The sequence below is a fragment of the Python bivittatus genome, unplaced genomic scaffold (assembly GCF_059951505.1).
Source record: "Python bivittatus isolate LINGU-HERP-01145 unplaced genomic scaffold, Pbiv_v1 ctg000200_np1212, whole genome shotgun sequence".
Taxonomy (NCBI): Eukaryota; Metazoa; Chordata; class Lepidosauria; order Squamata; family Pythonidae; genus Python; species Python bivittatus.
The window spans coordinates 20,347,947-20,370,754 of NW_028277040.1; the positions used below are offsets into that span (position 1 = coordinate 20,347,947).

The 22,808-nt window shown below is 37.3% G+C and overlaps 1 protein-coding gene across 8 annotated transcripts in view; it reads left to right on the forward strand.

Annotated features, from left to right (window-relative positions):
* The window catches only part of LNPK (lunapark, ER junction formation factor), a 63,589-nt gene that overhangs the window by 17,132 nt on the left and 23,649 nt on the right, over window positions 1-22,808 (forward strand). For all 8 annotated transcript variants that reach the window (XM_088135778.1, XM_088135781.1, XM_088135779.1 and 5 more), the window contains exons 5-9: window positions 618-676; window positions 11,472-11,512; window positions 19,647-19,730; window positions 19,811-19,862; window positions 21,622-21,846. In XM_088135778.1, coding sequence (XP_087991904.1) covers window positions 618-676; window positions 11,472-11,512; window positions 19,647-19,730; window positions 19,811-19,862; window positions 21,622-21,846 — 461 coding nt within the window. The remainder of the gene's footprint in view (window positions 1-617; window positions 677-11,471; window positions 11,513-19,646; window positions 19,731-19,810; window positions 19,863-21,621; window positions 21,847-22,808) is intronic.

Genomic DNA, 22,808 nt, shown 5'->3' on the forward strand with positions numbered 1-22,808 from the left:
TAAACATAACTTACAGACCAAACAACTGCATTGCTTGTAACACAGCAGTTTCTGAAACTCTTTATCTTTGTTTCTATAAATGTATGATGTTTCAATAAAAGAGAGGGGGAAATACCAGAAACTGCATTGCCCTCCACCTGTTCTAAATTCTGGCTTTATCTGTCTTTGACATACAGTATAGTAATGCAGCTTCAATAAAGCTGAGTATATATGCAACAGAGTCCCAAAGTCCTAGGCAGGAAACCTATAGAGTACCTTAATTTGATACAATTTATTAAGACAGGCGATGGATCAGGAATTGGTCTTTGCTTTCCAATTCAGTCTGCAGTCTTTGCCTCTAATTATGAGTTTTACTGTCTTAATGTCTTTGCTTGAAAAAAGTCCATTCAGTGAACTCATCTTGTAACATGAAAAGAGGTGGCTGCCTGGGCACAGGACTTGCTTGGCATTAATTAGCTTCTTTTATTAAGGTTGGGATTAATTATGATGTGCTACAGATAATAGTTATTATTCTTATGAAGAAAGACATTAATGTTCAGTTTGCTCTTGTTTAGATTTTAATGCTGGATGTTCTTTCTTTCTTTTACCCTCTAACTTTTCTCTTATTTTTATTCTAGTGTTTGGTCTATAAGAACACTCCTCATCTTCTGTTTTTCAAAAAGAACAGAAAGAAATAGTGAGTATCTTATACATACTTTCCATATTTTAAGGATAAACAAGGGTATTAGTAGAGTGACACTGTATACAAGTAGTCCTTGCTTAATGACCCTAATTGGGACTAGCAACTTAGTTGCTAAGTGAAGTGGTTGCCAAGTGGGAAATCATGTGACCATGACTGTGCTTTCTGGCTGGAAAGAGACAAGACTACTCAGTTTTACACCTTCGACTTTTATTTGCTTTCTAACCACTCCCCTGCCCAGTAAGTCCCTGCTTACTGTCTTGTATAGATTGAAAGCAATGCGATTGCACCAACAGCCTGGGGCTGGGAGCTGTAGGCATGGTACACAAACAGCTTATTCTCTTGAAATCCCTCCCTCTCCAGTTTCTCTGCTCTGTGTGGTGGGGGGTTGGGGGAGAAAAATAGCAAGTGATTTCTGTAGGTGATCTCTCCTTAGCCTGACCCTTTTCTGCTGCTGGCACGACTGCATTGCTTTTGATGTGTAGAAGAGCAAATTACTCTCTTGAAATCCCTTCTGTTCCAATCTCTCCACTCTGCTGTAAGGTTGGCCATAAAGTTATTTTTTCAGCACGTTGTAACTTTGGTCACTGAATGAGTGGTCAGTAAGCAAGGACTACTTGTACAGTAGTTTTGTAGCAAAAACATTGTGGATGGCATTGTGGATAGGATAGTAACCTTTATTAATTTTTTTTAAGATTTCAAGAAACTTAAACAGTCTTTCATTTGGCTATAAAATGGAAAACGAATATAAAATATAAAATATTATGAAGATGATTATATATATAGTAAAATGATAATGCAATAAAGAATATTTTCTATTGTATAGCATTTGCCTTTTTATAAACTATAGTTCTTTCGATATTTATGTTTATTATACCAAACATGCTTCAGCTCTCAGAGCTATTAAGAAAGGTTATACTGTAAGTTACAAAATAAGAATTATCAGTTGGTTGCTCTATGCTGGTAACATATCTCAGGGGTTAGGATTCAATATTCTCCTTTGCTATATTGTATTTGCCTTCTCTATTATATATAGATAATTATTTGTTGTTGCATAGGTTAACTATGGGTCATCCTTAAACTGGGCATTCTTAACAGGGGGACTACCTGTAATCCAAACAAGTGATGATGATCAAAGTATGATAGGTCTCAATAAGGCATGCCAGCCAAAGCTGGACAAAGAATATGTACATGTGTGTGTGATTGATTTTGTGCCATCAAGTTGGTGTCACCTTTTAGTGATCCTCTAGGAGGATCTGTCCTCAATCTGGTACTTTACATTTTCAAACCATGCACCAATTGTCACTGTAATTGAGTCCACCCACCTTGCTATTGGTTGTCCTCTTATCTTTCCTTTCCCCTTTCCCAGTATTATAGACTTCTGCAGAGAGTTTGGTCTTTGCATAATATGTCCAGTATGATAATTTGAGCCTGGTTATTTGTCCTGCAAATGAAAACTCTGGGTTGATTTGTTCAGTGATCCATTTGTTTGTTTCCTTGTTTGATGATCCATTTGTTTGTTTTCTTTAGTGTTGGTTTCTTCTCCACATTAAACTTCAAAAGTGTCAATACACTTTCAGTCATGCTTCTTTGGAGTCCAACTTTCACTTCCATAGAGTGTCACAAGGAAAACCATTGCCTGCACAATTCTGATTTTTGTAGGTATAGACACATCCTGGCATCTGAATATCTTTTCCAAGGCTTTCATGCCGACTCTACCAAGTGCTAATCTGGCATATATCTGCTGGTTCCTTTACTGTTGATAGTTGTTCCTCAAAGGTAGAAGCTATCTACCACCTCAGTGTCTTTGTTGTCAGTTCTAAAGCTAGTTATTGTACCTGTTGTCATGAGTTTGGTCTCTTTCTATTTAATCTTAATCCAATTGTTTCACTGTGCTCTTTGACTTTCATACTACAGCTTGCAGATTCTTGGCATTTTGGGCTATGAGGGTAGTGTCAGCAGCACAGTGGAGGTTATTGATGTTTTGCCTCCATATTTAAAACCTAGGTCATCTTTTTCCAATTGAACTTCTCTCAGTGCATATTCTGCATACAGGTTGAATAAATGGGGGGTGGGGTATACAACCTTATTTTACTCCTTTGCCAACCTGGAGCCACTCTTTTTTCCATGTTCTGTACTGTGGCTTCCTGACCGGTGTATTGATTTTGCATGAGGACACTGAGATGTTCTAGGATTCCATTTTTCTAAGCACATTCCACAGCTTGACATGACACAATCAGAGGCCTTTCTATAGTTGATGAAGCATATGTTGACCTCTTTTGAGTATTCTTTGGATTTGTCAGTTATCCAGCATGCATCAGCAATAATGTCTCATGCTCCTTAACATTTTCAAAAGGCAGTTTGAATATCTGGCATCTCTTTTCCCTTGTAGAGCTCTAATCTGCATTAAATAATCCTACCCATTATTTTGCTAGTATCTGAAATTAAAGATATTATATGATAGTTTCCACATTCTGTTAAGTCTCCTTTCTTTGCTTTTGGAATGAAGACTGACCTTTTCTAATCTGTTAGCCACTGTGGTGTTCTCCAAATTTTTTGGCATAGCTTGGTTAGAACCTTTACTGATCCTTCTTCTGTTAATTGCCATATTTCTATAGATATTACATCAATTCTTGTAACCTTCCAATTTGGTAATGAGTGGAGGGCTGACTTAACTTCATCTTCTAGTAGTAGAGGGTTTTGTGAATAGATATCTTGGATGTTAGGATCTCTACTGTAGACAATTTCAGTATGCTGTTCCATCTTTGTTTGATGTTCTTTGAATCAGTTATTATCTGTCCACTGGCATTCTTTAATGTACCAACTCAAGATTGGAACTTCCTTCTGAGTTTAGAGAATTTTTGGAAGACATTTCTTATTTTTCCATGTCTGTTTCCATCCTTAGTGCTTTTACAGATGTTGTAATACTGCTTCTTGTCTCTTCTAACAGTTCTCTGAAATTCTTTGTTAAGTTCCTTCCTGAGATCTTTGTCTTCCTTGGCTTTGGGTTCTGTTCTCTTCTTGGCAATTTCCACTGTTCGTTTTGACATCCAGTGTGCTTTCTTCTTGATCTTTGGCAGTCTCTCTTCACATTCATTCTTAATGACTTCTTTAAATTCATTCCAGAGTTTCTCTGGTTCCTGATGAATGAGGTTTAGAACTTCAAAGTGATTTCTGATGTTCTCCTTGAAAATGTTGGGTATATGCTCAAGATCATATCATGGAAACTGGTTGGCTTTCTTCTGCTTTAGCTCAACTTAGAACTTGCACATGAACAATTAATAATCTGTTCCACTGTCAGTCCTTTGGCCATGTCTTTGCTGTTATAACTAAGCCTGTCTACCTCTTTTCTACTAGTAAATATAGTCAGTTTAATTTCTGAGAACTCCATCTGGTAATGTCCATGTTTTGGTATTGTTTTGGTAGTTTGAAGACCATATTAGCAATGAAGAAATAATTGGATTGGCAGAAATTGTTAAGTCATTCTCCTGCTTCATTCTGGTTTCTTTGGCCATATAGTCCAAATCTCTGTGTATATATATATATATATATATATATATGTGCGTGTGCACGTGTGTGTGTGTATGTATTTATATATGGCATAAGGCAGCCTTGTGATCCTGGGGAAAGAATACAAACTGTTGTAGGATATGCTACATTCACATTCTTGCATGGTCCAAAACATATTTCTCCAATTATTTCCAAATTGCTACATAGTAATAGTATGTAGTACTAGTATCTGGCACTCTAAGCATTTATTTTTCAAATTTCTGTGAGAACTAAGATTTACATCTTACCTGCTTAGACCATGACCATCTTGGTGTGGTAAAGCTGTTAGTTTAAAATTGCTCTAGTATGGCAGCTTTTAGTTCTTAAAAGGCAATGGTCCCAACAATCTTAAAGGAAGTTGTTGCAAAGCCATTTTAAATAAAACATTATTGAATTCCATAATGGTCTAAAATATTCTGTTTCTGGGAGGATGCTTAAGCAACTTGTGGCAGCCCAGCTTCAGGTATTCCTGGAAAAGCCTTGATCTTGGAACCATTCTAAACCATACTAAGTTTTATAAACTCAAATCATTGTGGTTTGAAAATAAACATTTATGACTTACAGGAATTTACTGATCAGGTCAATGAGGTCTGTGCAGCTGTTAATGTTTCAGTATGTAGCAACTGCTATTTTAATCCACTTCAGTCTAATGTCTGACTTAGCTTTGGGATCAAGGCAAACTTGACTGCAGGTTGATCTGTGCAAGAGATAATTGTTGGAATTTGCTGCTTTTATTCTTTGTCATTGATGGAATATACCTTGTAATATTTCAGAGATCTTCCTTGTTTTCCTTGCTGTTTAACTTTTTATGTGAAATGTTGGTAGAAATAATCCAGAGATTTTAATTGAAAATATCATCAATGTGTAGATGAATCTCTGTTCTGTTTTTCTTATAATACTAGGTAGGCAATAGAAATCCTGTACCATAATCTGAATTTGGATCAGATGGGAAGAAAATGGATAAGGCTGATTTTTTCTTCCCCTCTTGTATTGGAACTTGAGCTCTTTCAATGAAGTTGAATAATGAGGCATTCAAGACAGATGCCACGTGTAGTATATTAATGAAATGTATAGTGTGTAATACTCATGGAAGATAAGGCTGTACAAAGCTACTTGCCACTATAGTTACATATGACTACCAGCGTTGGAGGTCATATCCCTTTCTGTATATTATTGGGGACCAAGATCAAGAAGATGCTACTTACTCATGCCCTGTTTGGGGCTGTCTATAGTGCTCTTATTGGCCACTGTGTAAATAGCAGGCTGGGCTAGTTAGACCTTTAGGGTTATCTGGCTTTTCTTGTGGAAGTGAATAGGCTGAGGCAATCTGGACAAGACAGATATACCATTAGTTAGGGATTCTGTGGTTCAGTATTCAAGCTGTTTGCAATAGGTTCACACTCTCTCTTACAGAACAGGATTTTGTCAGCAAATGCTTTTGGATCTGGCTCAACTCCTGGATACTCAACATGGAGTGGTAGCTAGGATCGTGTTTTATCAGTTTAGACAGATGTGCTAGTTGTGTGTCTTTCCAGGAGAAAAAAGACCTGGACATGGTAATTCATGATTGATTTAATAACTGTGCTCCACTGACTTTTCTAAAGTGTGTGGTAACTATAGTTGGTCCAGAAAGCTGCAGCACAATCATTGTCAGTCAAAAGAAACAACAGTCTGGCCATGCAGACATTATAATTTCAGTATCAAGTCAGCTTTTTCCCCTCTTTCTTCCTGTTTCAAATATCCTTTCCTGATGAAGAGAGAGAGTTTGGTTTCAAAGGATGGCATACACATTTTTAAACAGAGATATAGAATTCTTGAAAGTATGCACATTTTTGTGAATATTGAAATGGCCATATAAAATAATTGATTTTAGAAAAATAAATTCATGAATGCAAGTTTCAGTTACTTCTATTATGTTATTCCTTGGTATTATTTTGTTCTGTAAAATGTATATAGATATTAAGCACTGGGCATCTTAAATACCAAACTTTGCTTTATTCACAAACTTACATTAGGATTAATGAGCAATCAGTGTAGGATATGAGACACTGAATATAATAAAACTACTTGGATGTAAAGCATTCAGTCATAAAACTGAATGATATTAATACTGTTTGAAAAATTAAGAGGAAGATTAATTCCTATCATTAATTTTTCCCAAGGTAATTGGGTTTCTTTCACTTACATTCTTATACTAATAACAGAAATTAGTGTTGGTAGAAATAGATGAATTCTGTTTTATTTGTGAGATCCTGGATAACCAAATAAAACTTGTAAGTTTGGTTGGCACCAAGTCAGAGTTCCCTATATAGTGTATGTATGTGCATTTGTACATGCCAGCCTGCAGTCCTGGTGTATCCTGGCATAGAAAGCTTGTTAAACTATTGGAGTATATGAGAGGGTTTACCAATCTGCTTTAATCTATTTAGCATTATTATTTACTGGTATATTTGGTCCTCCAGTGCCCATTGATTGAGGAACTTGAAATATAGGCAATCTGATGCATATTATTTTTATTTGCCTGCTTAACAGTCTCTCATATCTTCTTCTATATGCAGATTGTTTTGATTTTCTTAATAATTTGTAAACATTCTAGATTGATGTGGAACAACCTTCTTTAATAGCCCGAATCTGCAGAGAGCTGTAATCTTATGCATCTACAAGGTTTCATGTTGGGGAAGGTTACTCCATGACAACATGGATGGTGGCTTTGGGAGAGGGGGCATCTATGTAGAAAAAGGAGAAATAGTTACCTTTCCTCAGTTAGCTAAGGATTCTATCTAGATTTTTTCCCCTAGTAAGTAAGCAAGTGTGTGTGCACACATACAAAACACAAATAGCTCTAGCTCTATTTAACTATATCTTAATAAATCAATGGGAATGGCACTTATTTCATTCATTCATTCATTCATTCATTCATTCATTCATTCATTCATTTTATATAGCTGCCCATCTTACATTTGTGACTTTGGGTGGCTTACAATTAAAACATAAACAATACCGAAAAAACACAGAATAAGACAACCATACAAACAATACAAAACATTAAAACAATTAAAACCATGCAATACAGTCATTGGGAGAGCACAGTAATTCATGAACAGTACAACTATTTTCATTCTGATGTTTATTTGTATATTGTTGTTGTTTAGTCGTTAAGTCGTGTCCGACTCTTCGTGACCCCATGAACCATATTGCGCCAGGCCTTCCTGTCCTTCACTGCCTCCCTGAGTTTGCTCAGTTTCATGCTCATTGCTTCAGTGATGCTATCTAACCATCTCATCCTCTGCCGTCCTCTTCTCCTTTTGCCTTCAATCTTTCCCAGCATCAGGGTCTTCTCCAAAGAGATCTCTCTTCGCATTAGGTGACCAAAGTATCTGAGCTTGAGCTTCATTATCGATCCTTCCAATGAGCAATCAGGGTTGATTTCCTTTAAGATTGACTGGTTTGACCTCCTAGCAGTCCAGGGGACTCTCAAGAGTCTTCTCCAGCACCAGAGTTCAAAGGCATCAATTCTTTGGCGCTCGGCCTTTTTTATGGTCCAGCTCTCACAGCCATACATTACTACTGGAAAAACCATAGCTTTGACTATGCGGATCTTTGTCGGCAAGGTGACGTCTCTGCTTTTTAATATGCTATCTAGGCTTGCCATAGCTTTCCTCCCAAGGAGCAAGCGTCTTTTAATTTCATGGCTGCAGTCTCCGTCTGCGGTGATCTTGGAGCCCAAATAAATGAAATCTGTTACTGCTTCCATTTCTACCCCTTCTATTTGCCAGGAATTGATGGGTCCAGATGCCATGATCTTAGTTTTTTTAATGTTGAGTTTCAAGCCAACTTTCGCACTCTCCTCTTTCACCTTCATCAAGAGGCTCTTTAGTTCTTCTTCACTTTCTGCCATTAGGGTGGTATCGTCCGCATATCTGAGGTTGCTGATGATTCTCCCTGCAATCTTAATTCCGGCTTGTGATTCTTCCAGCCTGGCATTTCTCATGATGTACTCTGCATATAGGTTAAATAAGCAGGGTGACAGTATACAGCCTTGTTGTACACCTTTCCCTATTTTGAACCAATCGGTTGTTCCATGACCGGTTCTAACTGTTGCTTCTTGGCTCGCATACAGATTTCTCAGGAGACAGGTAAGGGGGTCTGGTACTCCCATCTCTTTAAGAATTTGCCACAGTTTGTTGTGATCCACACAATCAAAGGCTTTTGCATAGTCAATGAAGCAGAAGTAGATATTTTCCTGGAACTCTCGTGCTTTCTCCATGATCCAGCGAATGTTGGCGATTTGATCTCTAGTTCCTCTGCCTCTTCGAAACCCAGCTTGTACATCCGGTAGTTCTCGGTTCACATACTGCTGAAGCCTAGCTTGTAGGATTTTGAGCATAGCATAACCTTGCTAGCATGCGAAATGAGTGCAATTGTGCGATAGTTTGAGCATTCCTCCTTGTATATGAATCAAAGCTGAAGATTCTAAACAGAGGCTGAAAGTGATTTGCAATATTTCAGTTTGCTTTCAGTGTTCAATGTAAGACAAAATAAGCTCTATATCAAAGCAGCAAATGATCAGACAGTCAGAAAAATCTGTCTCCTTGAAGTTAACAACACTTATTATTTCTTTTTGTATGCAATTAGCAGACTGGGGAGAAAAAAGGGGATTGGTCAGAGCTAACACAATGTGAGGGACTAACCTCCTGGTAGGCCATAATGTAAATTTCAAACACAGGAGTGGCTGCACTTTATTTTACTAGCCCTTCAGATCTGATTGCCAAAAAATGCTTTGGAGCAAACAGAAACACATAGGTAGCACATATCTGCAACATCTTAAAGCAACCATGCCTTTTCCCAGGATCCACAGGAAAAGCAGCTGCTGTGTGAAGCATCTTTTGAAGATTAAATTTTATGTGCTACACAGCCGTTTTTACTATTATTTATTTTTACTATTATTGCTACAGGCTGGCCACAGGGGGCAGGACAGTGATGTCATGATGTACAAATGGCCAGAGTGATTTTTCCTAGGTTTTTTTTAAAAAAAAAATGGGGGTGTCTTCTCATCCCCAACCAGTTTAACTTAAAATAAGCACCAAATGCACATACAATAATTCTTCTTAGGGCTAGAGGGTTTGAGAGCTGCATGCACCTCACAGGCTGTTGCCAACAGATTATCTACTCCTACTTTAAGGTCTACTGCAAACTTTACACCAAGTTGATATCAAGTAATAGATACTTAAATGATACTTAAAGGGACTTTTTAAACCTCTTATGCGTAAAACATATTCAAATGAATTCTTTATAGTACAGTCTGACTTTACTTTTAATGGCTCTTAGGCTTCATAAATCATTTGGACATACCCATGATTGCTTTGGGTTGCCTGTGGCATTATATAGGTTGGAGAGCCAGTTTGGTGGTGTGATAAGGCATCAGGCTAGAAAGTGGGAGACTGTGAGTTCTAGTCCTGCCTTAGGCACGAAGCCAGCTGGGTAATCTTGGGCCAGTCACTCTCTCTCAGCCCTGGGAAGGGGGCAATGGCAAACCACTTGTGAAATCTTGCCAAGAAAACTGCAGGGACTAGTCCAGGCAGTTGCCAGGACTTGAAGGCACAATATGTTGTGTTACAAATATACAAATATATGTTACTCTTGAACATGATTCATTTTTCCAAGGGAGATCTTTTGAATCCTTTGTTTTCTTGGTAGGATGCATTTTTGAGATATTTAGATCTAGTACAGGTGACGCTTAAAAACTGCCAATTGATTAATTAAATTTATACAACAACCTCTTCAGCTGGACTGGGTGAGGATAAGGAATGTAAAGAATATATTCGAAACCTGGAGCCTTACCATACCACCAAAAAATGTGCTTTTAAGCATACATTTGAAATTGTTTCCACTGAGAAATGAATTTGAAGCATTGGTTTCAAGTTGGTGTGTGTATTCTTCTTTGCTTATTTATAGAGTGGAATTATCATTGGCTGAGTTTTCTGGAGGCAAATGCATTTTAAGATATTGAGTAATCTTATTATAGAAAGGAGTTTAATCTGAAAGGAGTTCAACCTGTATTTAAGTTAGTTCTTATGATGTTTTCCTAAGCCTGGTGGGTTATAACTAAGATCTGTTGTGGTTTTGTCTGTATTTGTAAAAATTGTTAAGAACATGATAATTAAAGTCCTTGTTCATTTATAGAGCAGCCCTCTTGAAAGGAGCTCAAAATAAAAACAGAGAAAAAATATATATATATATCTTTGCAGTGATTTTATGAGCTCATGGTTTACTTAATCCCATTTCTTGAACTTCTTGTCTAACTGGTTATGTGAAACCACTTTTCCAATTTCATTTAGCATGTAATAATTAAGTTATATTAGCACTCTCTGTTTCTAACCAGTCCAGTACATCTGAATAGATTATAACAGCTGTTTATTCCAGAATTTGGAGTTATGTGGGTGCTCTTGGCATAAACCTTGCATGCAGTAAGCCTTTCAGTTCAGTTGTATATATCTTAACATTAGTTTTTATGTGGCCCCACTGATGTTCTTGGGCCTTTGTACCAGAACTCTGTTATTACTACTTCAGTAATTTCTTCAGTTGATTTGACTTCAACACTTGAGTTGCAGTGACTTCACAAAAATACTTTATACATTTAAAGTTAGATTTTTCTTTTTTCCCAGGAGGTGATAAAAATATTACAACATTATTATACAATCTGTTGTTATGCTGCTTCTCTTCCATTATAATTCCTGACTAGTATTTATTTCTTAAACAAAATGGGTTTACTAACCTTGAAACATTAGTGCAGCATTGAGTATCTGCTTAATCCTGGGATTGATTTTAACACTTTGAAACTATACTTTTATTTAAACTAAGCTAATATATTTTTCCCAGGAAGTAATGTTTCTGTGACAGTAGCTTTGCATCAATTTTAATTTCTTGCCTTGGTTATGAAGCTGTTATGACAGGTCAAAACAATGCTAGTTTTAATAATAGTTTGCTTGATACAGTATTGCATGAAAACTTAAAAGGCTTCATAAGTCACCATATTCAGTTGCAGTTAAGATTATGAATAATGATGTGTCTTATTAAACTGTCCCATCAATTAGCCAGAAGGAAATGGGTAATACTCCATTAGAACTTTAACCTGATCAGTGTTTGACGAAATTACCTTTTGTATCCAATATTTTATTTATTGTGGGTGTGGATATGCTTGTCATATTAGTATTAAAATATTATTGTAAATATTGTTTTCTAGATGAAGCCTTAGAAGATTTAAAAGCCCAGAAGAAAAAAATAGTAAGTCTATGTATAACTATGCTTCTTGAAATCTTATCTGTACGTTTTACCAATTTAACTGTAGCATTCACTTAGTTTCAGTGAGATACAGGTAGTCCTTGCTTAAAAACCATTTGTTTAGTGACCATTTGAAGTTACGATGGCGCTAAAAAGTAACTCACAACTGGTCCTTGCACTTACGACCATCACAGTGCCCATGTAGTCATGTGATTAAAACTTGGGTGCTTGGCAACCAGCTTGCACTTATGACAGTTGCAGTATCTTGGGATCACATGATCGCCATTTGCGACCTTCCCAGCTGGCTTCCAGCAAGCAAAATCAATGGGGAATGGTGTGATTCACTTAATAACTGTGTGACGCACTTAATGACCACTGCAAAAAATGTAAAATTGGGTGCGGTCAAGTGATGTTTTGCTTAATGACCACCCCACTTAATGATGAATTTTCCGGTCCCTATTGTGGTTGTTAAGCAAGGACTACCTGTATTCTTAAAGGGTATGTGAAATGCAGTTAAGATGTTCAACTGATTGAGCTGTTATTGTCAATTGTATGTGGAGGGAGAAAAATATCTTCTCATCCACAATATCTTTTGAAGGGCCTTCAACAACAGGATTGGAGTAGTTTAGAGGAGAAGAAAATCCCCCCCATTTGTGGACTTGTGATTATACAATGTTTATTACAATCAATATAATGTTTATATGATTTCATTATCCAGATTATTTGTGTATTTTCTGGCATATCTCCATTCAATGTTGTGTCAATCAGAAGTCAATTGTGACATATTTCTGTGAGCATAAAGTCTTGATCTGGAACTCTTTGTTCTTTATTTTTTAATGTTTATTGAAATGAATATGTTACAGAAATCTATCAGCATTTTTCTAATATATTCAGCAAATCATTTCTGTATTAGTAGCTCAGCAAAGTCTTGCCTTAAGTGGTTAATGTTGGTTATAGTTAAGCAGATGTGGATAAAAAAATAGAATAAGTTCTTATGTTCTGTAAGTTGCTGTAAATCCATGAGATAAAGACTAAATTATAATTGCTGATTAGATAGTTCTCATCTAGGATTTAGTACTCGATAAAAATGCCAGCCTAATGTGTCATGGACCTGGCAGAGAGAAAGAATAGGGAGTTCATCTCTTCAAGCTCTGTCTTCCATGTACAGTAGAGTAGGTTTGGTGGATAGGGAGCAGAATGGCAACTGTCTAGCCAGTTGTTCCACTAGGTCCCTTAGCTTAATGGGGAATTGAGTGCAATGAACCAGAAGGGACAACAGCTTGAGTGTAAATAGCAGGAAATTTAGAATGAATTGGATCGGGCACGAAATAAAGCACATTTGGAACAATATCCTATAGTGTGGATGCAGCAAAGAATGCTTACTTCACTGCCTTCACTGTATCTGCATGAAGTAGGTTTGCATTGCTTTTTCATACTCAGGCACCTATTCCATCAGGATGCCAGAAAGGGGGTGCCAGAGCAGGTAATGAATTGGTATGAGCAGTCTGTAACATTCTTTGTAGACAAGGTAACTTGGAGCAGCCTTAACCCCACCTTAACTTGGATTCCAGTGTTGAGGTACAGTGGAAGGATATAGCAGCAGCAGGCACTTAACCTGTTGTTTTGGATTTTTTCTGACTGGTAGACTCAAGGTTGTAGACAGGTGTCTGGAAAGGTGAGGGCTGCCACTTGCTTGGATGTCTCTTGCCCTTCCCGGCCCCACTGCTTCCTTGAGAGAGGGGGTTTATCCATCTCTAACTTAAGGAGACAGTAATAAGACTATCACTAAATATATATTCCATTGACTTGGACATTAGGAACTATCAGCAAGTCCCAAATATATGTGACAGTCTTGCAAATCATGGCACACCTGGATGATACTGATTATCTGGACTAGTTTTACTGTGGCTTTTTGCCAGGATATAGGGCTTAGACTGCTTTGCTTATCTTAGTGAATGACCTTTAATGGGAACTGGATGATGGAAGTTCAACTGTATCAATTTAGATTGTTTGACATCTTTCAATATCATAAACTACCATCTTTCTGGACCACCAGATGGGGCTAGGCACTGGTGGCTTTGTTTTACAATGGTCTTTCCGGTGAAGTCACATCCAGAAGGTAGTGCTGGTGGCTTACTGTTAAGAACAAATCCTACTGTTGACCTGTGGTGCCCACTGGATTCCTTCATGTCCCCTATGCTGTTCAGTATATAATGGTCCTTAAAAGTTTGTGAACCCTTTTGAATTTTCAATATTTCTGCATAAATATTTGTAGTGTTTTCCAGCCTGGTGAGCATCGGAGGTCCTTAGAAATCTCCTTTGTTTGAGCCATGACACACTTCCACATACCTGTATTGTGAAGATCAGACTTTCATAATGGGTACACATAATTCTGTTCTTTAAGCATCTCCCACACTCACACTTGATTATCACCTAACTGATTGAAACACCTGACTCTTAATTTCCTATTCAAATGAATTGATAATCCTAGTGGTTCACATACTTTTGCCACACAAAAATATATAGCTTTGGATCATTTTCCTCAATAAAATAAATGAACAAGTATAATGTTTTTGACTCATTTGTTTCCTTGAGTTCTCTTTATCTAGTTTTAAGACTTGTGTGGAGAACAGATCACATTTTAGGCCATATTTATGCAGAAATATTGAAAATTCAAAAGGGTTCACAAACTTTTAAGCACCACTATGCAGGTAGTCCTTGGTTAACAGCAGTAATTGAGACTGGAATTTCCATCGCTAAGTAATGTGGTTGTAAAGCGTGATGTCATGTGACAGCATTGCTTAGTGATGGCAATCCCAGCAGTCCTTGTTGCTGTTGTTAAGTGAGAATCATGGGTTGTTAAGTGAGCACCTTCTTGTGGGTGGCTCACAAGCAGGCCGGTGGGCGGGTAAGTGGCTGCTGCGGCCCGGTGCAAGCGTAGCCGGTTCTTCAGTCTTTGCTGTAGTCATTGTCTCTGCTCTCCATGAAGATGTATTTAGCTTGCCATGCCTGCACCAGAAATCAGGTCTGGCTGTCAGGGAGTACTTTTCCAGTTAACCTACTCATTGCTGTCTACAGTTTCAGGTTCCATCAATTAAACAATGTTATCTAGTGGAATCCAGGAAGTGTGCTTCTCTGTCATGGAGCCTGCCTTCTGGAATTATATCCCCTAGAGATCTGGATGGATCCCACTCTGATAATGTTCAGGAAGCTATTAAAGACCTGGCTTTTCTCCCAGGTCTTGAGGCAGGGGGAAGGTTGAAACCATATTGAACTGGGGGGGGGGCATTGTTTATATATTTGTGTTTGGGCCATTCCTGATCTTTTTGTTTTTTCTATTTTTCTTTTTTAGTTGTAAGCCACCCATAGTCTTTAGCAATTGGACAGCCTCTAAATGTTATAAATAAATACATGTGTAGGTTCTATGTCTTCTATGTAGGAGCAGGAGAAGCAGTGAGTCTGTCATGCTGTATCTGTAGACGCCAAAGCGCAGAAGCATGACACAAAAATCCATTGTCATCTCTCCTTATTCAGAGGAGGATTTGTAAAACTAAAAAAGGGTTCTCATGAGGGTGCATGCCATCACTGAACTAGTACGTGGATTTATTGGAAGCTTATCCTTGTTTTGCTCCCCTCTTGCCCTCCCGTTGTCGAAATTCCACACTCCCAATTTCTTAATTTCCCCCCTTTTATTCAGTTTTTCTCTCTCTTTTTCTTTTTGTTTGCTCACTCCTTAAACTCTACTGTTTGACTTTGGTGGTTTTGGAACAGAAGTCTTTCATCTCTCCCAGCGGTTTACTAGAGGGAATTTTAGTGGATTGTGCAATATGGTTGTCTGGCTGCAGTAGCTTAGAAAAATATTTATCTGTTGTCTTATTGGTCCAGCCAATTTGTAGAATCTATTATCATTGTAAGGTTAGTTTCAAGAAATTACTACAAACACATCTGCTAGCATGGTCATGTTAATACAGATTAGTATTAAGTTTCAGTTTGTGATGATTCTTTGGGCCATTGTTCCTTGTGTTGTTGGCTATGAAGAATGTCAGATTTTGCCTGTTCTTGGAAATTGCTATCAAGGTGCATTGAATTATACTCTAGCAAACAGTTTAGTGTAGTACTAGTAACTTAGAGATAGTAGAAGACCAAGAAATTTTTTACTTAGTTTGAGTTGTTTATACATTTTGAAGATTTCCTGTATTGTGCTAATAAATAAATGTACCACATGTGCTCAAGTACTTGGGCTGGTGCAACATTTCTTTTCCATTTTCTTCTCAGTATTTCTGAGCTTAGAAAAGTGTGGGAGCAGTGGGGAGGATATCCAAGACCTTATGCAAGGATGTGCAAATCTTTTCAGATGCATTTTTAAATTGGGGACAGCAAACTGATTGTAACCAGCTCCTTATACTCAAAAAATGCTAAAAATACATTTTGGGGAATATGAAGAAAAATAGAAGAAGCAAAAAGTGGATAAGTAAACTTCTGCCTAGATTATCTGTTTCCATAGTACATGTCAAATTGATTGAGAAACCTTAAGAAATTTGATGGTTAGATAAATATAGGTGTCACTTTCTATTTGTGACTTCTGATTGTATGGCCTTTTAAGAGGATTAGAGAAAACAGTTAGTATAGCCTTTGATAAGGGGTTTTGAAAGGGCAAAAATGTTTTGTGGAAACATTCTCAGTAACTTATAAGAATAAAACCCATGTTAAAAGGTCAAGGAAAATAACAGTATGTGAGCCAATGAATTTTGTATGACCTTTTTTTATGTAGGAATTGACTTCCAAGAAACACTTGCACATACTAGTTAACCTGAGTAATATGTTCTCTTCTGTAAATAAATGTTACACTCTGGCATTGGCAAAGAGTTCCAGTGCACCACCAGTTTGCATGCAATAGCTGTCTAGAGCTTATCCTGAGGTATGCATCAATTCTTTTCTGCTAACGCCTCTCCCACATCCCACATTTGTTTGATGCCATCAAAGCTATTAAGGCCAGCTATATCTTTGGCAATACATGCTCAACATAGTGCCAGATTTTTAAAAAATATGTCCATGTAGGGAGTTGGATTTTTTCCGAAGACAAAATCCATACTTGCACTCAGTGTAATTCCACTTGCATTGAAAGAAGAGGAAAGGAGAAACTTAAAAAGAAGCTCTAGGGGGTTGCAGGAAAAGGGGAATTGACAGAACTTATCCAGGGAGGAGCCTCATTTCCTTCTGTGAATGGAAATAGCACTTCTGTTGGTGGACAGACCTTCAGGATCCAACCCACTGTAAAATAAATCTGTTAGTTGATTATAATCTAGACTTTGTTCTGACCTGATTCTTAGTGAGGTGAGAAATATGGTTATATCTTTTAGATCTAATTCTTTACCAGGCCTTCAATCAGCAAATGCTACTTAAATGGTTTTACATTCTTCTTTGTATTTCTTAAATTAATATTATTTTTATATAGTTCCAATCTACTGTTTGCATTTTGTTTTTTAATTATACATTGAGAATCTTTTTGAGATTTGGATCATTCAGAAACAGTATACACTATATGTAATAGTAATAAGTAAGAAAGAGATGCTCCGGGGATGGTTTAATAAGGGGGAAAAAAAGATAAAACAGCTGAAGTATGAGAAAGAAGTAGAATCTTTCTCCAAAACTTAACTGCAACTCATCCGTATCCAATAAATTGACAAGTTATTCCAAAACAACCCTTCCCAAACTCCAGATGGTTTGTACAGTAATTCCCATTATTCACAGTTACATTTGGGAGCCATGTTAACTGAGTTGGCTTCCTGGATGCCTAAATAATTGGGTATGTTAATTTAAAATATTTTCAAGACCTAAAAATCTAGAGTACTTACTTTAAAGCTTTTCTTTATTATGTAACAAATTTGTGGCCCTAGCAAACAGAGATTTGCTAAACTTTCATTTCAAAACTTTTTGAGCATGGTATTTCATGAAATACCCTACTTTTGAGTGCAAAATGGGCTGTCAAGAATGCTGGAAATATTTTTACAGTGTTCAAAATGGACTCTTTTTGCAAAATTCCAAGTCCAAAATGAAAGATTGCATGCTAGTATTTTGTACTTTGTTCTTTATTCTCTAATTATTTCAGAGTTAACTGACTATCAGTGTTGAAGTGACAAGGAGTAAAAAAGAGTAGTCAGATAATAAATTATCTTACCTAGATAATTTGCCTTGTTACAGAATCTTAGGTATTTTAAAGACTGGAAGGGTTTAAATCAAACTTTTGGTCTTAAATTACCTTTTGGGGAATTCTGGCATCTATAGCTTTCTTCCGTAAATTGGTTGATTTTAATAATGTGGATAATTTTTTACTTCCTTCTCCTGAAGCAGCTATTAGTGACATGTATTACTTGCTAAATAAATCCTTGTTTCCTCCTTTGGAGTACAATCTGTACATACTATTTTCATTTAAATAGTAAATGTAAGGATAATATAGGGCAGTCTTTCCTAGTCTAACACCTTCCAGAAGTATTGAAGGTGCTAGAATTGCTTCAAAGCATACTGTTTGGGAATCCTAGGCCAGCATATCTGGAGAGTGCCAGTTTAGAGATGAAGACTTGCCAAAGGATATATCATCTTTTTTAATTTGCAGGAGGATCAGTAAGGTTCCAGCCCTTCTACAAACTATAAAGAAATAGTTTGATCAGTGTTTGTATAGCGTATACAAACATATTATAGATAGCCAGTTTGGTGTAGTGGTTAAGGCATCAGGCTAGAAACCAGGAGACCGTGAGTTCTAGTCCTGCCTTAGGCACAAAGACAGCTGGGTGACCTTGGTCTAGTCACTCTCCCTCAGTCCTGGGAAGGAGGCAAGGGCAAACCACTTCTGAAAAACCTTGCCAAGAAAAGTGCAGGGACTTGTCCAGACAATCTCCTAGAATCAGACACGATTGAATGGAGATTTGGGGGGAAAAAAATTCTGGTACAGCACAGAATAAGAACATGAAATAATAGCCTGTATGAGTGGGAGAGAAAAACTACTGGATTTATAAAGGGGAAATAAATTTTAACAGTGAGAAGAACCTGAGGAGAGGGGACGCATCAAAATGTACTGTAAAATGCTTCATATTCCTTGTACGTATTAGTCATCTGTCATAATTTTAGAACACAAATATTCATAGTTAAACTTCTTCTGATGCTGGCTATTAACTGCTAAAATGATATTTTACTAGTGATTACTTTTTTAATTAAGCCCATGTATTAGCTATAAAGCTGCTTGAGTGCATTGTAAATAAAATGCTGTAATAATGAAGTGCTTTAATTACAATCCCTAAAGTATGCATAGTACTCTGTAAATTTTTTATTTAAATTCTTAACATGTTCTATTTTTTCCTGAAAGGCAGTTTGAATCTCGCCGTAAAGGCTGAAGCTTTAGCCTTTAAAGTCATTTGAGCAAATTCCATGGCTGTTCTCCCAGTTAGTGAGTTTTCATGGCATTTGCAGCAAGCTAATTGCTTCTGCTAATAAATAATCTAAAATCAATGCTGACAGCAGTTAATTGGCAGAGAGACTTTATTCTGTAAAGCACTTGGCTAACGACCTCCTTTAAATTAATAGCATTAAGTGCTATGAGGAAATAAATCTGAGGAATTGCCTGTCATTTGCTTGTCATGTCTAATAACTTCCAATAATGATAGCTGATAGATTTTTGCACATTCTATTATTGAAGTTGGTGCATGTAATTATTCTCCTCATTATATGTAAACAATTAGCAATATTTGGTGTTTCCTTGCAATAAAGCTGTTGAATACAACTAGAGGTTAGAAATTCTTTTTGAAGCTAGATTTTGTTTCAGCTGAGTGCAGACATACTAATGTGCATGTGTGTAGTTGGTGAATAGTTATTTCAGGATTTCTCTGGGTCATATCCACTGGAATGATGGGGCTTCTCTCTGTTCTCCCCTCCCCTGCATTCATCTTAATGCTCTCCCACTTATTCTGGGGGGATTCCCCAAGTTCTCTAGATGAGACTTTGGAGGAGGGAGAAGCAGGAGAGTCTATTCCACTAGCAATTGTTATTTTTGTTGTACTGTTAATTTATGCCATTAAAAGAAATATCATGAGATATAAAATCTAAAGAGGCCTATCTTGCTAATAGAACTGAATTTCATTTTTAGCTTGAAGAAGTAATGGAAAAAGAAACGTATAAGGCTGCTAAATTAATCCTTGAACGATTTGATCCAGAAGCCAAGAAGGCAAAGGTAGGGTCTGATCTCTGTACTAATTTTCTAGAAAATGCACCATAGAGCAAAACACTTTGTAATATTATTATAATTGACAGGATGTTGAGCCGCCATCTGCTGGAGCATCTGCAGTTCCAAGACCTGGCCAAGGTAATAGCTCTGCAAAACTGCTGCTTTTCATAAAGAAAATTGTATTTACACGAGAGGTTTTGAATAATTTGAAACATTGCTCCATCATGAATAGGATCTGTTCCTAAGTAAGAATTTAAGTAGGGGAAGTTCCTAAGGTTCAGTGGTTCTTTGTGGGTGGGTGAAGGGAGTGTGGCTGAAAGAAGCAGAAGATTCCTCCCTTTCTCTAATAGGCATGGTGAATCCATGAAGTTGGTGGGTAGAAATATCCAGGGTTGATGTAGGTTTTCCCAACTTGCCTGACCCTAACTCTTAGAGAGAAACAGACTCCACCAGCACCAAGTCTTTCTTTATGCCCCTTTGGCTGCAAATAAAATGACTAGAAACTTTTTCTGTTGGTCAGTTTTTTCCCCACAAGCTCTCAAGCTTGGCAAAATCCAAAGGAGAAATTTCTGTACAGAGATACAAGGACTCCTCAGAATTATTTCTTTCCAGTAGAGAAAGAATATTAAAAAATATTCTTATATATCTAGCAAAGAAATAAGACAAAGCTGAAATAGTATTTTGAATCCATAGAAAAAAGAGTCTCCACTCATTTTCCTCTAGTCATTTGAACATAGTACATGGATACTTTTCTTATAGAGCCCCAAAGAGGATGCAGAGTTTTGAAAGTATGTTGGCCTGAAGTAGCCTAGTTCAAGCCAGCAATTTGAACTGTATTTTGAATGATACAGAAATCACATAGAATCCCGGCCCTTTGGGTGCTGCTGTTGAAATCTACACTACAAACGTTTTGTTCAGAGATGGTCCCGGCCATAAATAATAATAGTGAATTCAGAGCTGAACCAATGCATCGCAGCTTTGCTGGCAGGGCAATCCTAGCTCAAGTTGTATATCCCCACGGTTGTGGTTCTGTATGACTTAATACTTTATCAGTGACAAGTATGCATGTGGTCTTCAAGTTGGAGTCTGCTGAACTATCATTATTTTGGTCTGGCTTTGATTCTCTTTCAGTTGGCTGGCTGATCCTCAGTCACAACCAGCAAAATGACAAGACCAAGGTCAGAGCAGGGCAGCACCATCAGCATATTGATAGCACCTTAAGGCCTACTTCAGAACTCATTATCTATGGCAAATTCCCAGAAAGCCAAAGGCAGTTTTATGTATGTAAGGATGATTTAACAGAACTCCCATTCCTTTTGAGCAAGAGACGCTCTTGTGACACACAGCTCATTGCTAACTCATTGCTCTGATCATTTTTGTATGGACTTGAAGTTGCTGTTTAGTCCTCACCAACAGAAATCTAGCCCACACCATCCCACTGTTCCATGTTCTACTCAGAAAAATAAGCAAATATTTTCTAAAGTCAAACGTTTGAACAACTTGTTTATTTCTGCACTGATCAGAACCAAAGGACAATTACTGTGTGTTTGGTAGCATTTTGAATAGTACGTGATAACGTTTTAAAAATTATCTAGTACCCCAAACATCATTTGGTTTATACTTGAATATAAGTGGTTTGCATTTAAATGTAGGTTATGTCATCCTGTATTAATTCCAAAATGCCAAGAGATACATCATTGCTTCATTGTTGCTGTTCAGCTGAGACCCTTTTGTACTATGGAAGGGTTAAGTCCAAGAACAGATTGATCTGCTAACTCTTCTGCTACTTTTGGAGTGCAGCTTTCTTCCTTTTAGCTTGGCTAATGTACATGCGTTGCCAATTCTTGAATCATTTGGAATGCTGCTCACTAAATTAAGCATGTGAATGTTCTGTCAGAACTTCGCCATCGGACCCCAGTGCGAGAAAATGTGCCTCCACCTGTCCCAGTTACACCAAAACAGGGATCTCCAAAAGCACTGGGTCTAGTGCCACCACCTTCTGGCTTGCCGAGAGACATTTCAGCACCCGGCGGACCTCCGGAGAGAACTCTGTCATCAGCCTCACCGCCAAATATGTTACCACGACATCCTGGGTCCCGTACTTCCTCAATGCCTGGAATGGGTAAACAGAGCACTTAATGTTGTTTACAGTTTATATTGTTTCCTCTAGTTACCAATAAAACAGGCCATTTTCAGACAGTATGGAAATAGCATTTTGTTGGGAAATAGAAGAGCAGTTATCTGATTAAGCAGGAGTTCCATATTCAATTAGCCATAACTCTTTACAGCTGGCACCTTATGATAGTGAAGCCTATTGCCTGAGCTCATTTAACTGTTATGGCTTCTTTGTTTAAATGGCAATAAAACTTTGCAGGATTCTGTAGCCAACAATATAGCATACCTTTTTATGTTCTTGCTTTAGGCAAGCTCCAGGCTTATATAAATCAGGTACATAAGAAAACACTTTCAGAATACATTCATGTTTCATTCAAAGCTCTGGACATATTTTTAACGCGTGTTTTGACATTTATTTAAATGTTTCTTCTAAGCAAAAAATACCATGCTGCAAAGATTAAAGCATAAAATACTCAGGAACTGAAGAGGATTTTCCCTGTTAGACAGCAGAACTTTCTAAAGTAGCATGCTGATAACCAGGAGTTAACATCACTTAGCATCTTATTTGAAACATTTTACCGCCCAATTTGTTTTAACTGAACTCAGAGTTTCTATTTTGTAGATGTGCCTTTTTTCAGTCATGGATGTAAAAATTTGCAGTGAGTGCCTCCCATTTATTTATTCACCAGTGTTTATAACCTGCCCCAAACTGTGTGGAAGTGGTGGCAAAGAACAATTCAGGGTACAATAAAATTAAAACAATCAAAAATATTACAGTTCTAAATGAATCCATGATGATTGCCCAAACAATACTAAGGATCAAAAATGCAATACCAATTTTACTTGCTCTTGGAAAGCAAGGAGGTTTGCAGTCACTCATAATTTATGTATTCCATGGAGTCGGGCAGCTGCTGAGAAGTCTTGTCACCTGCTTCACAGCTCATATACCTCCTGCATTAATACTGTTTA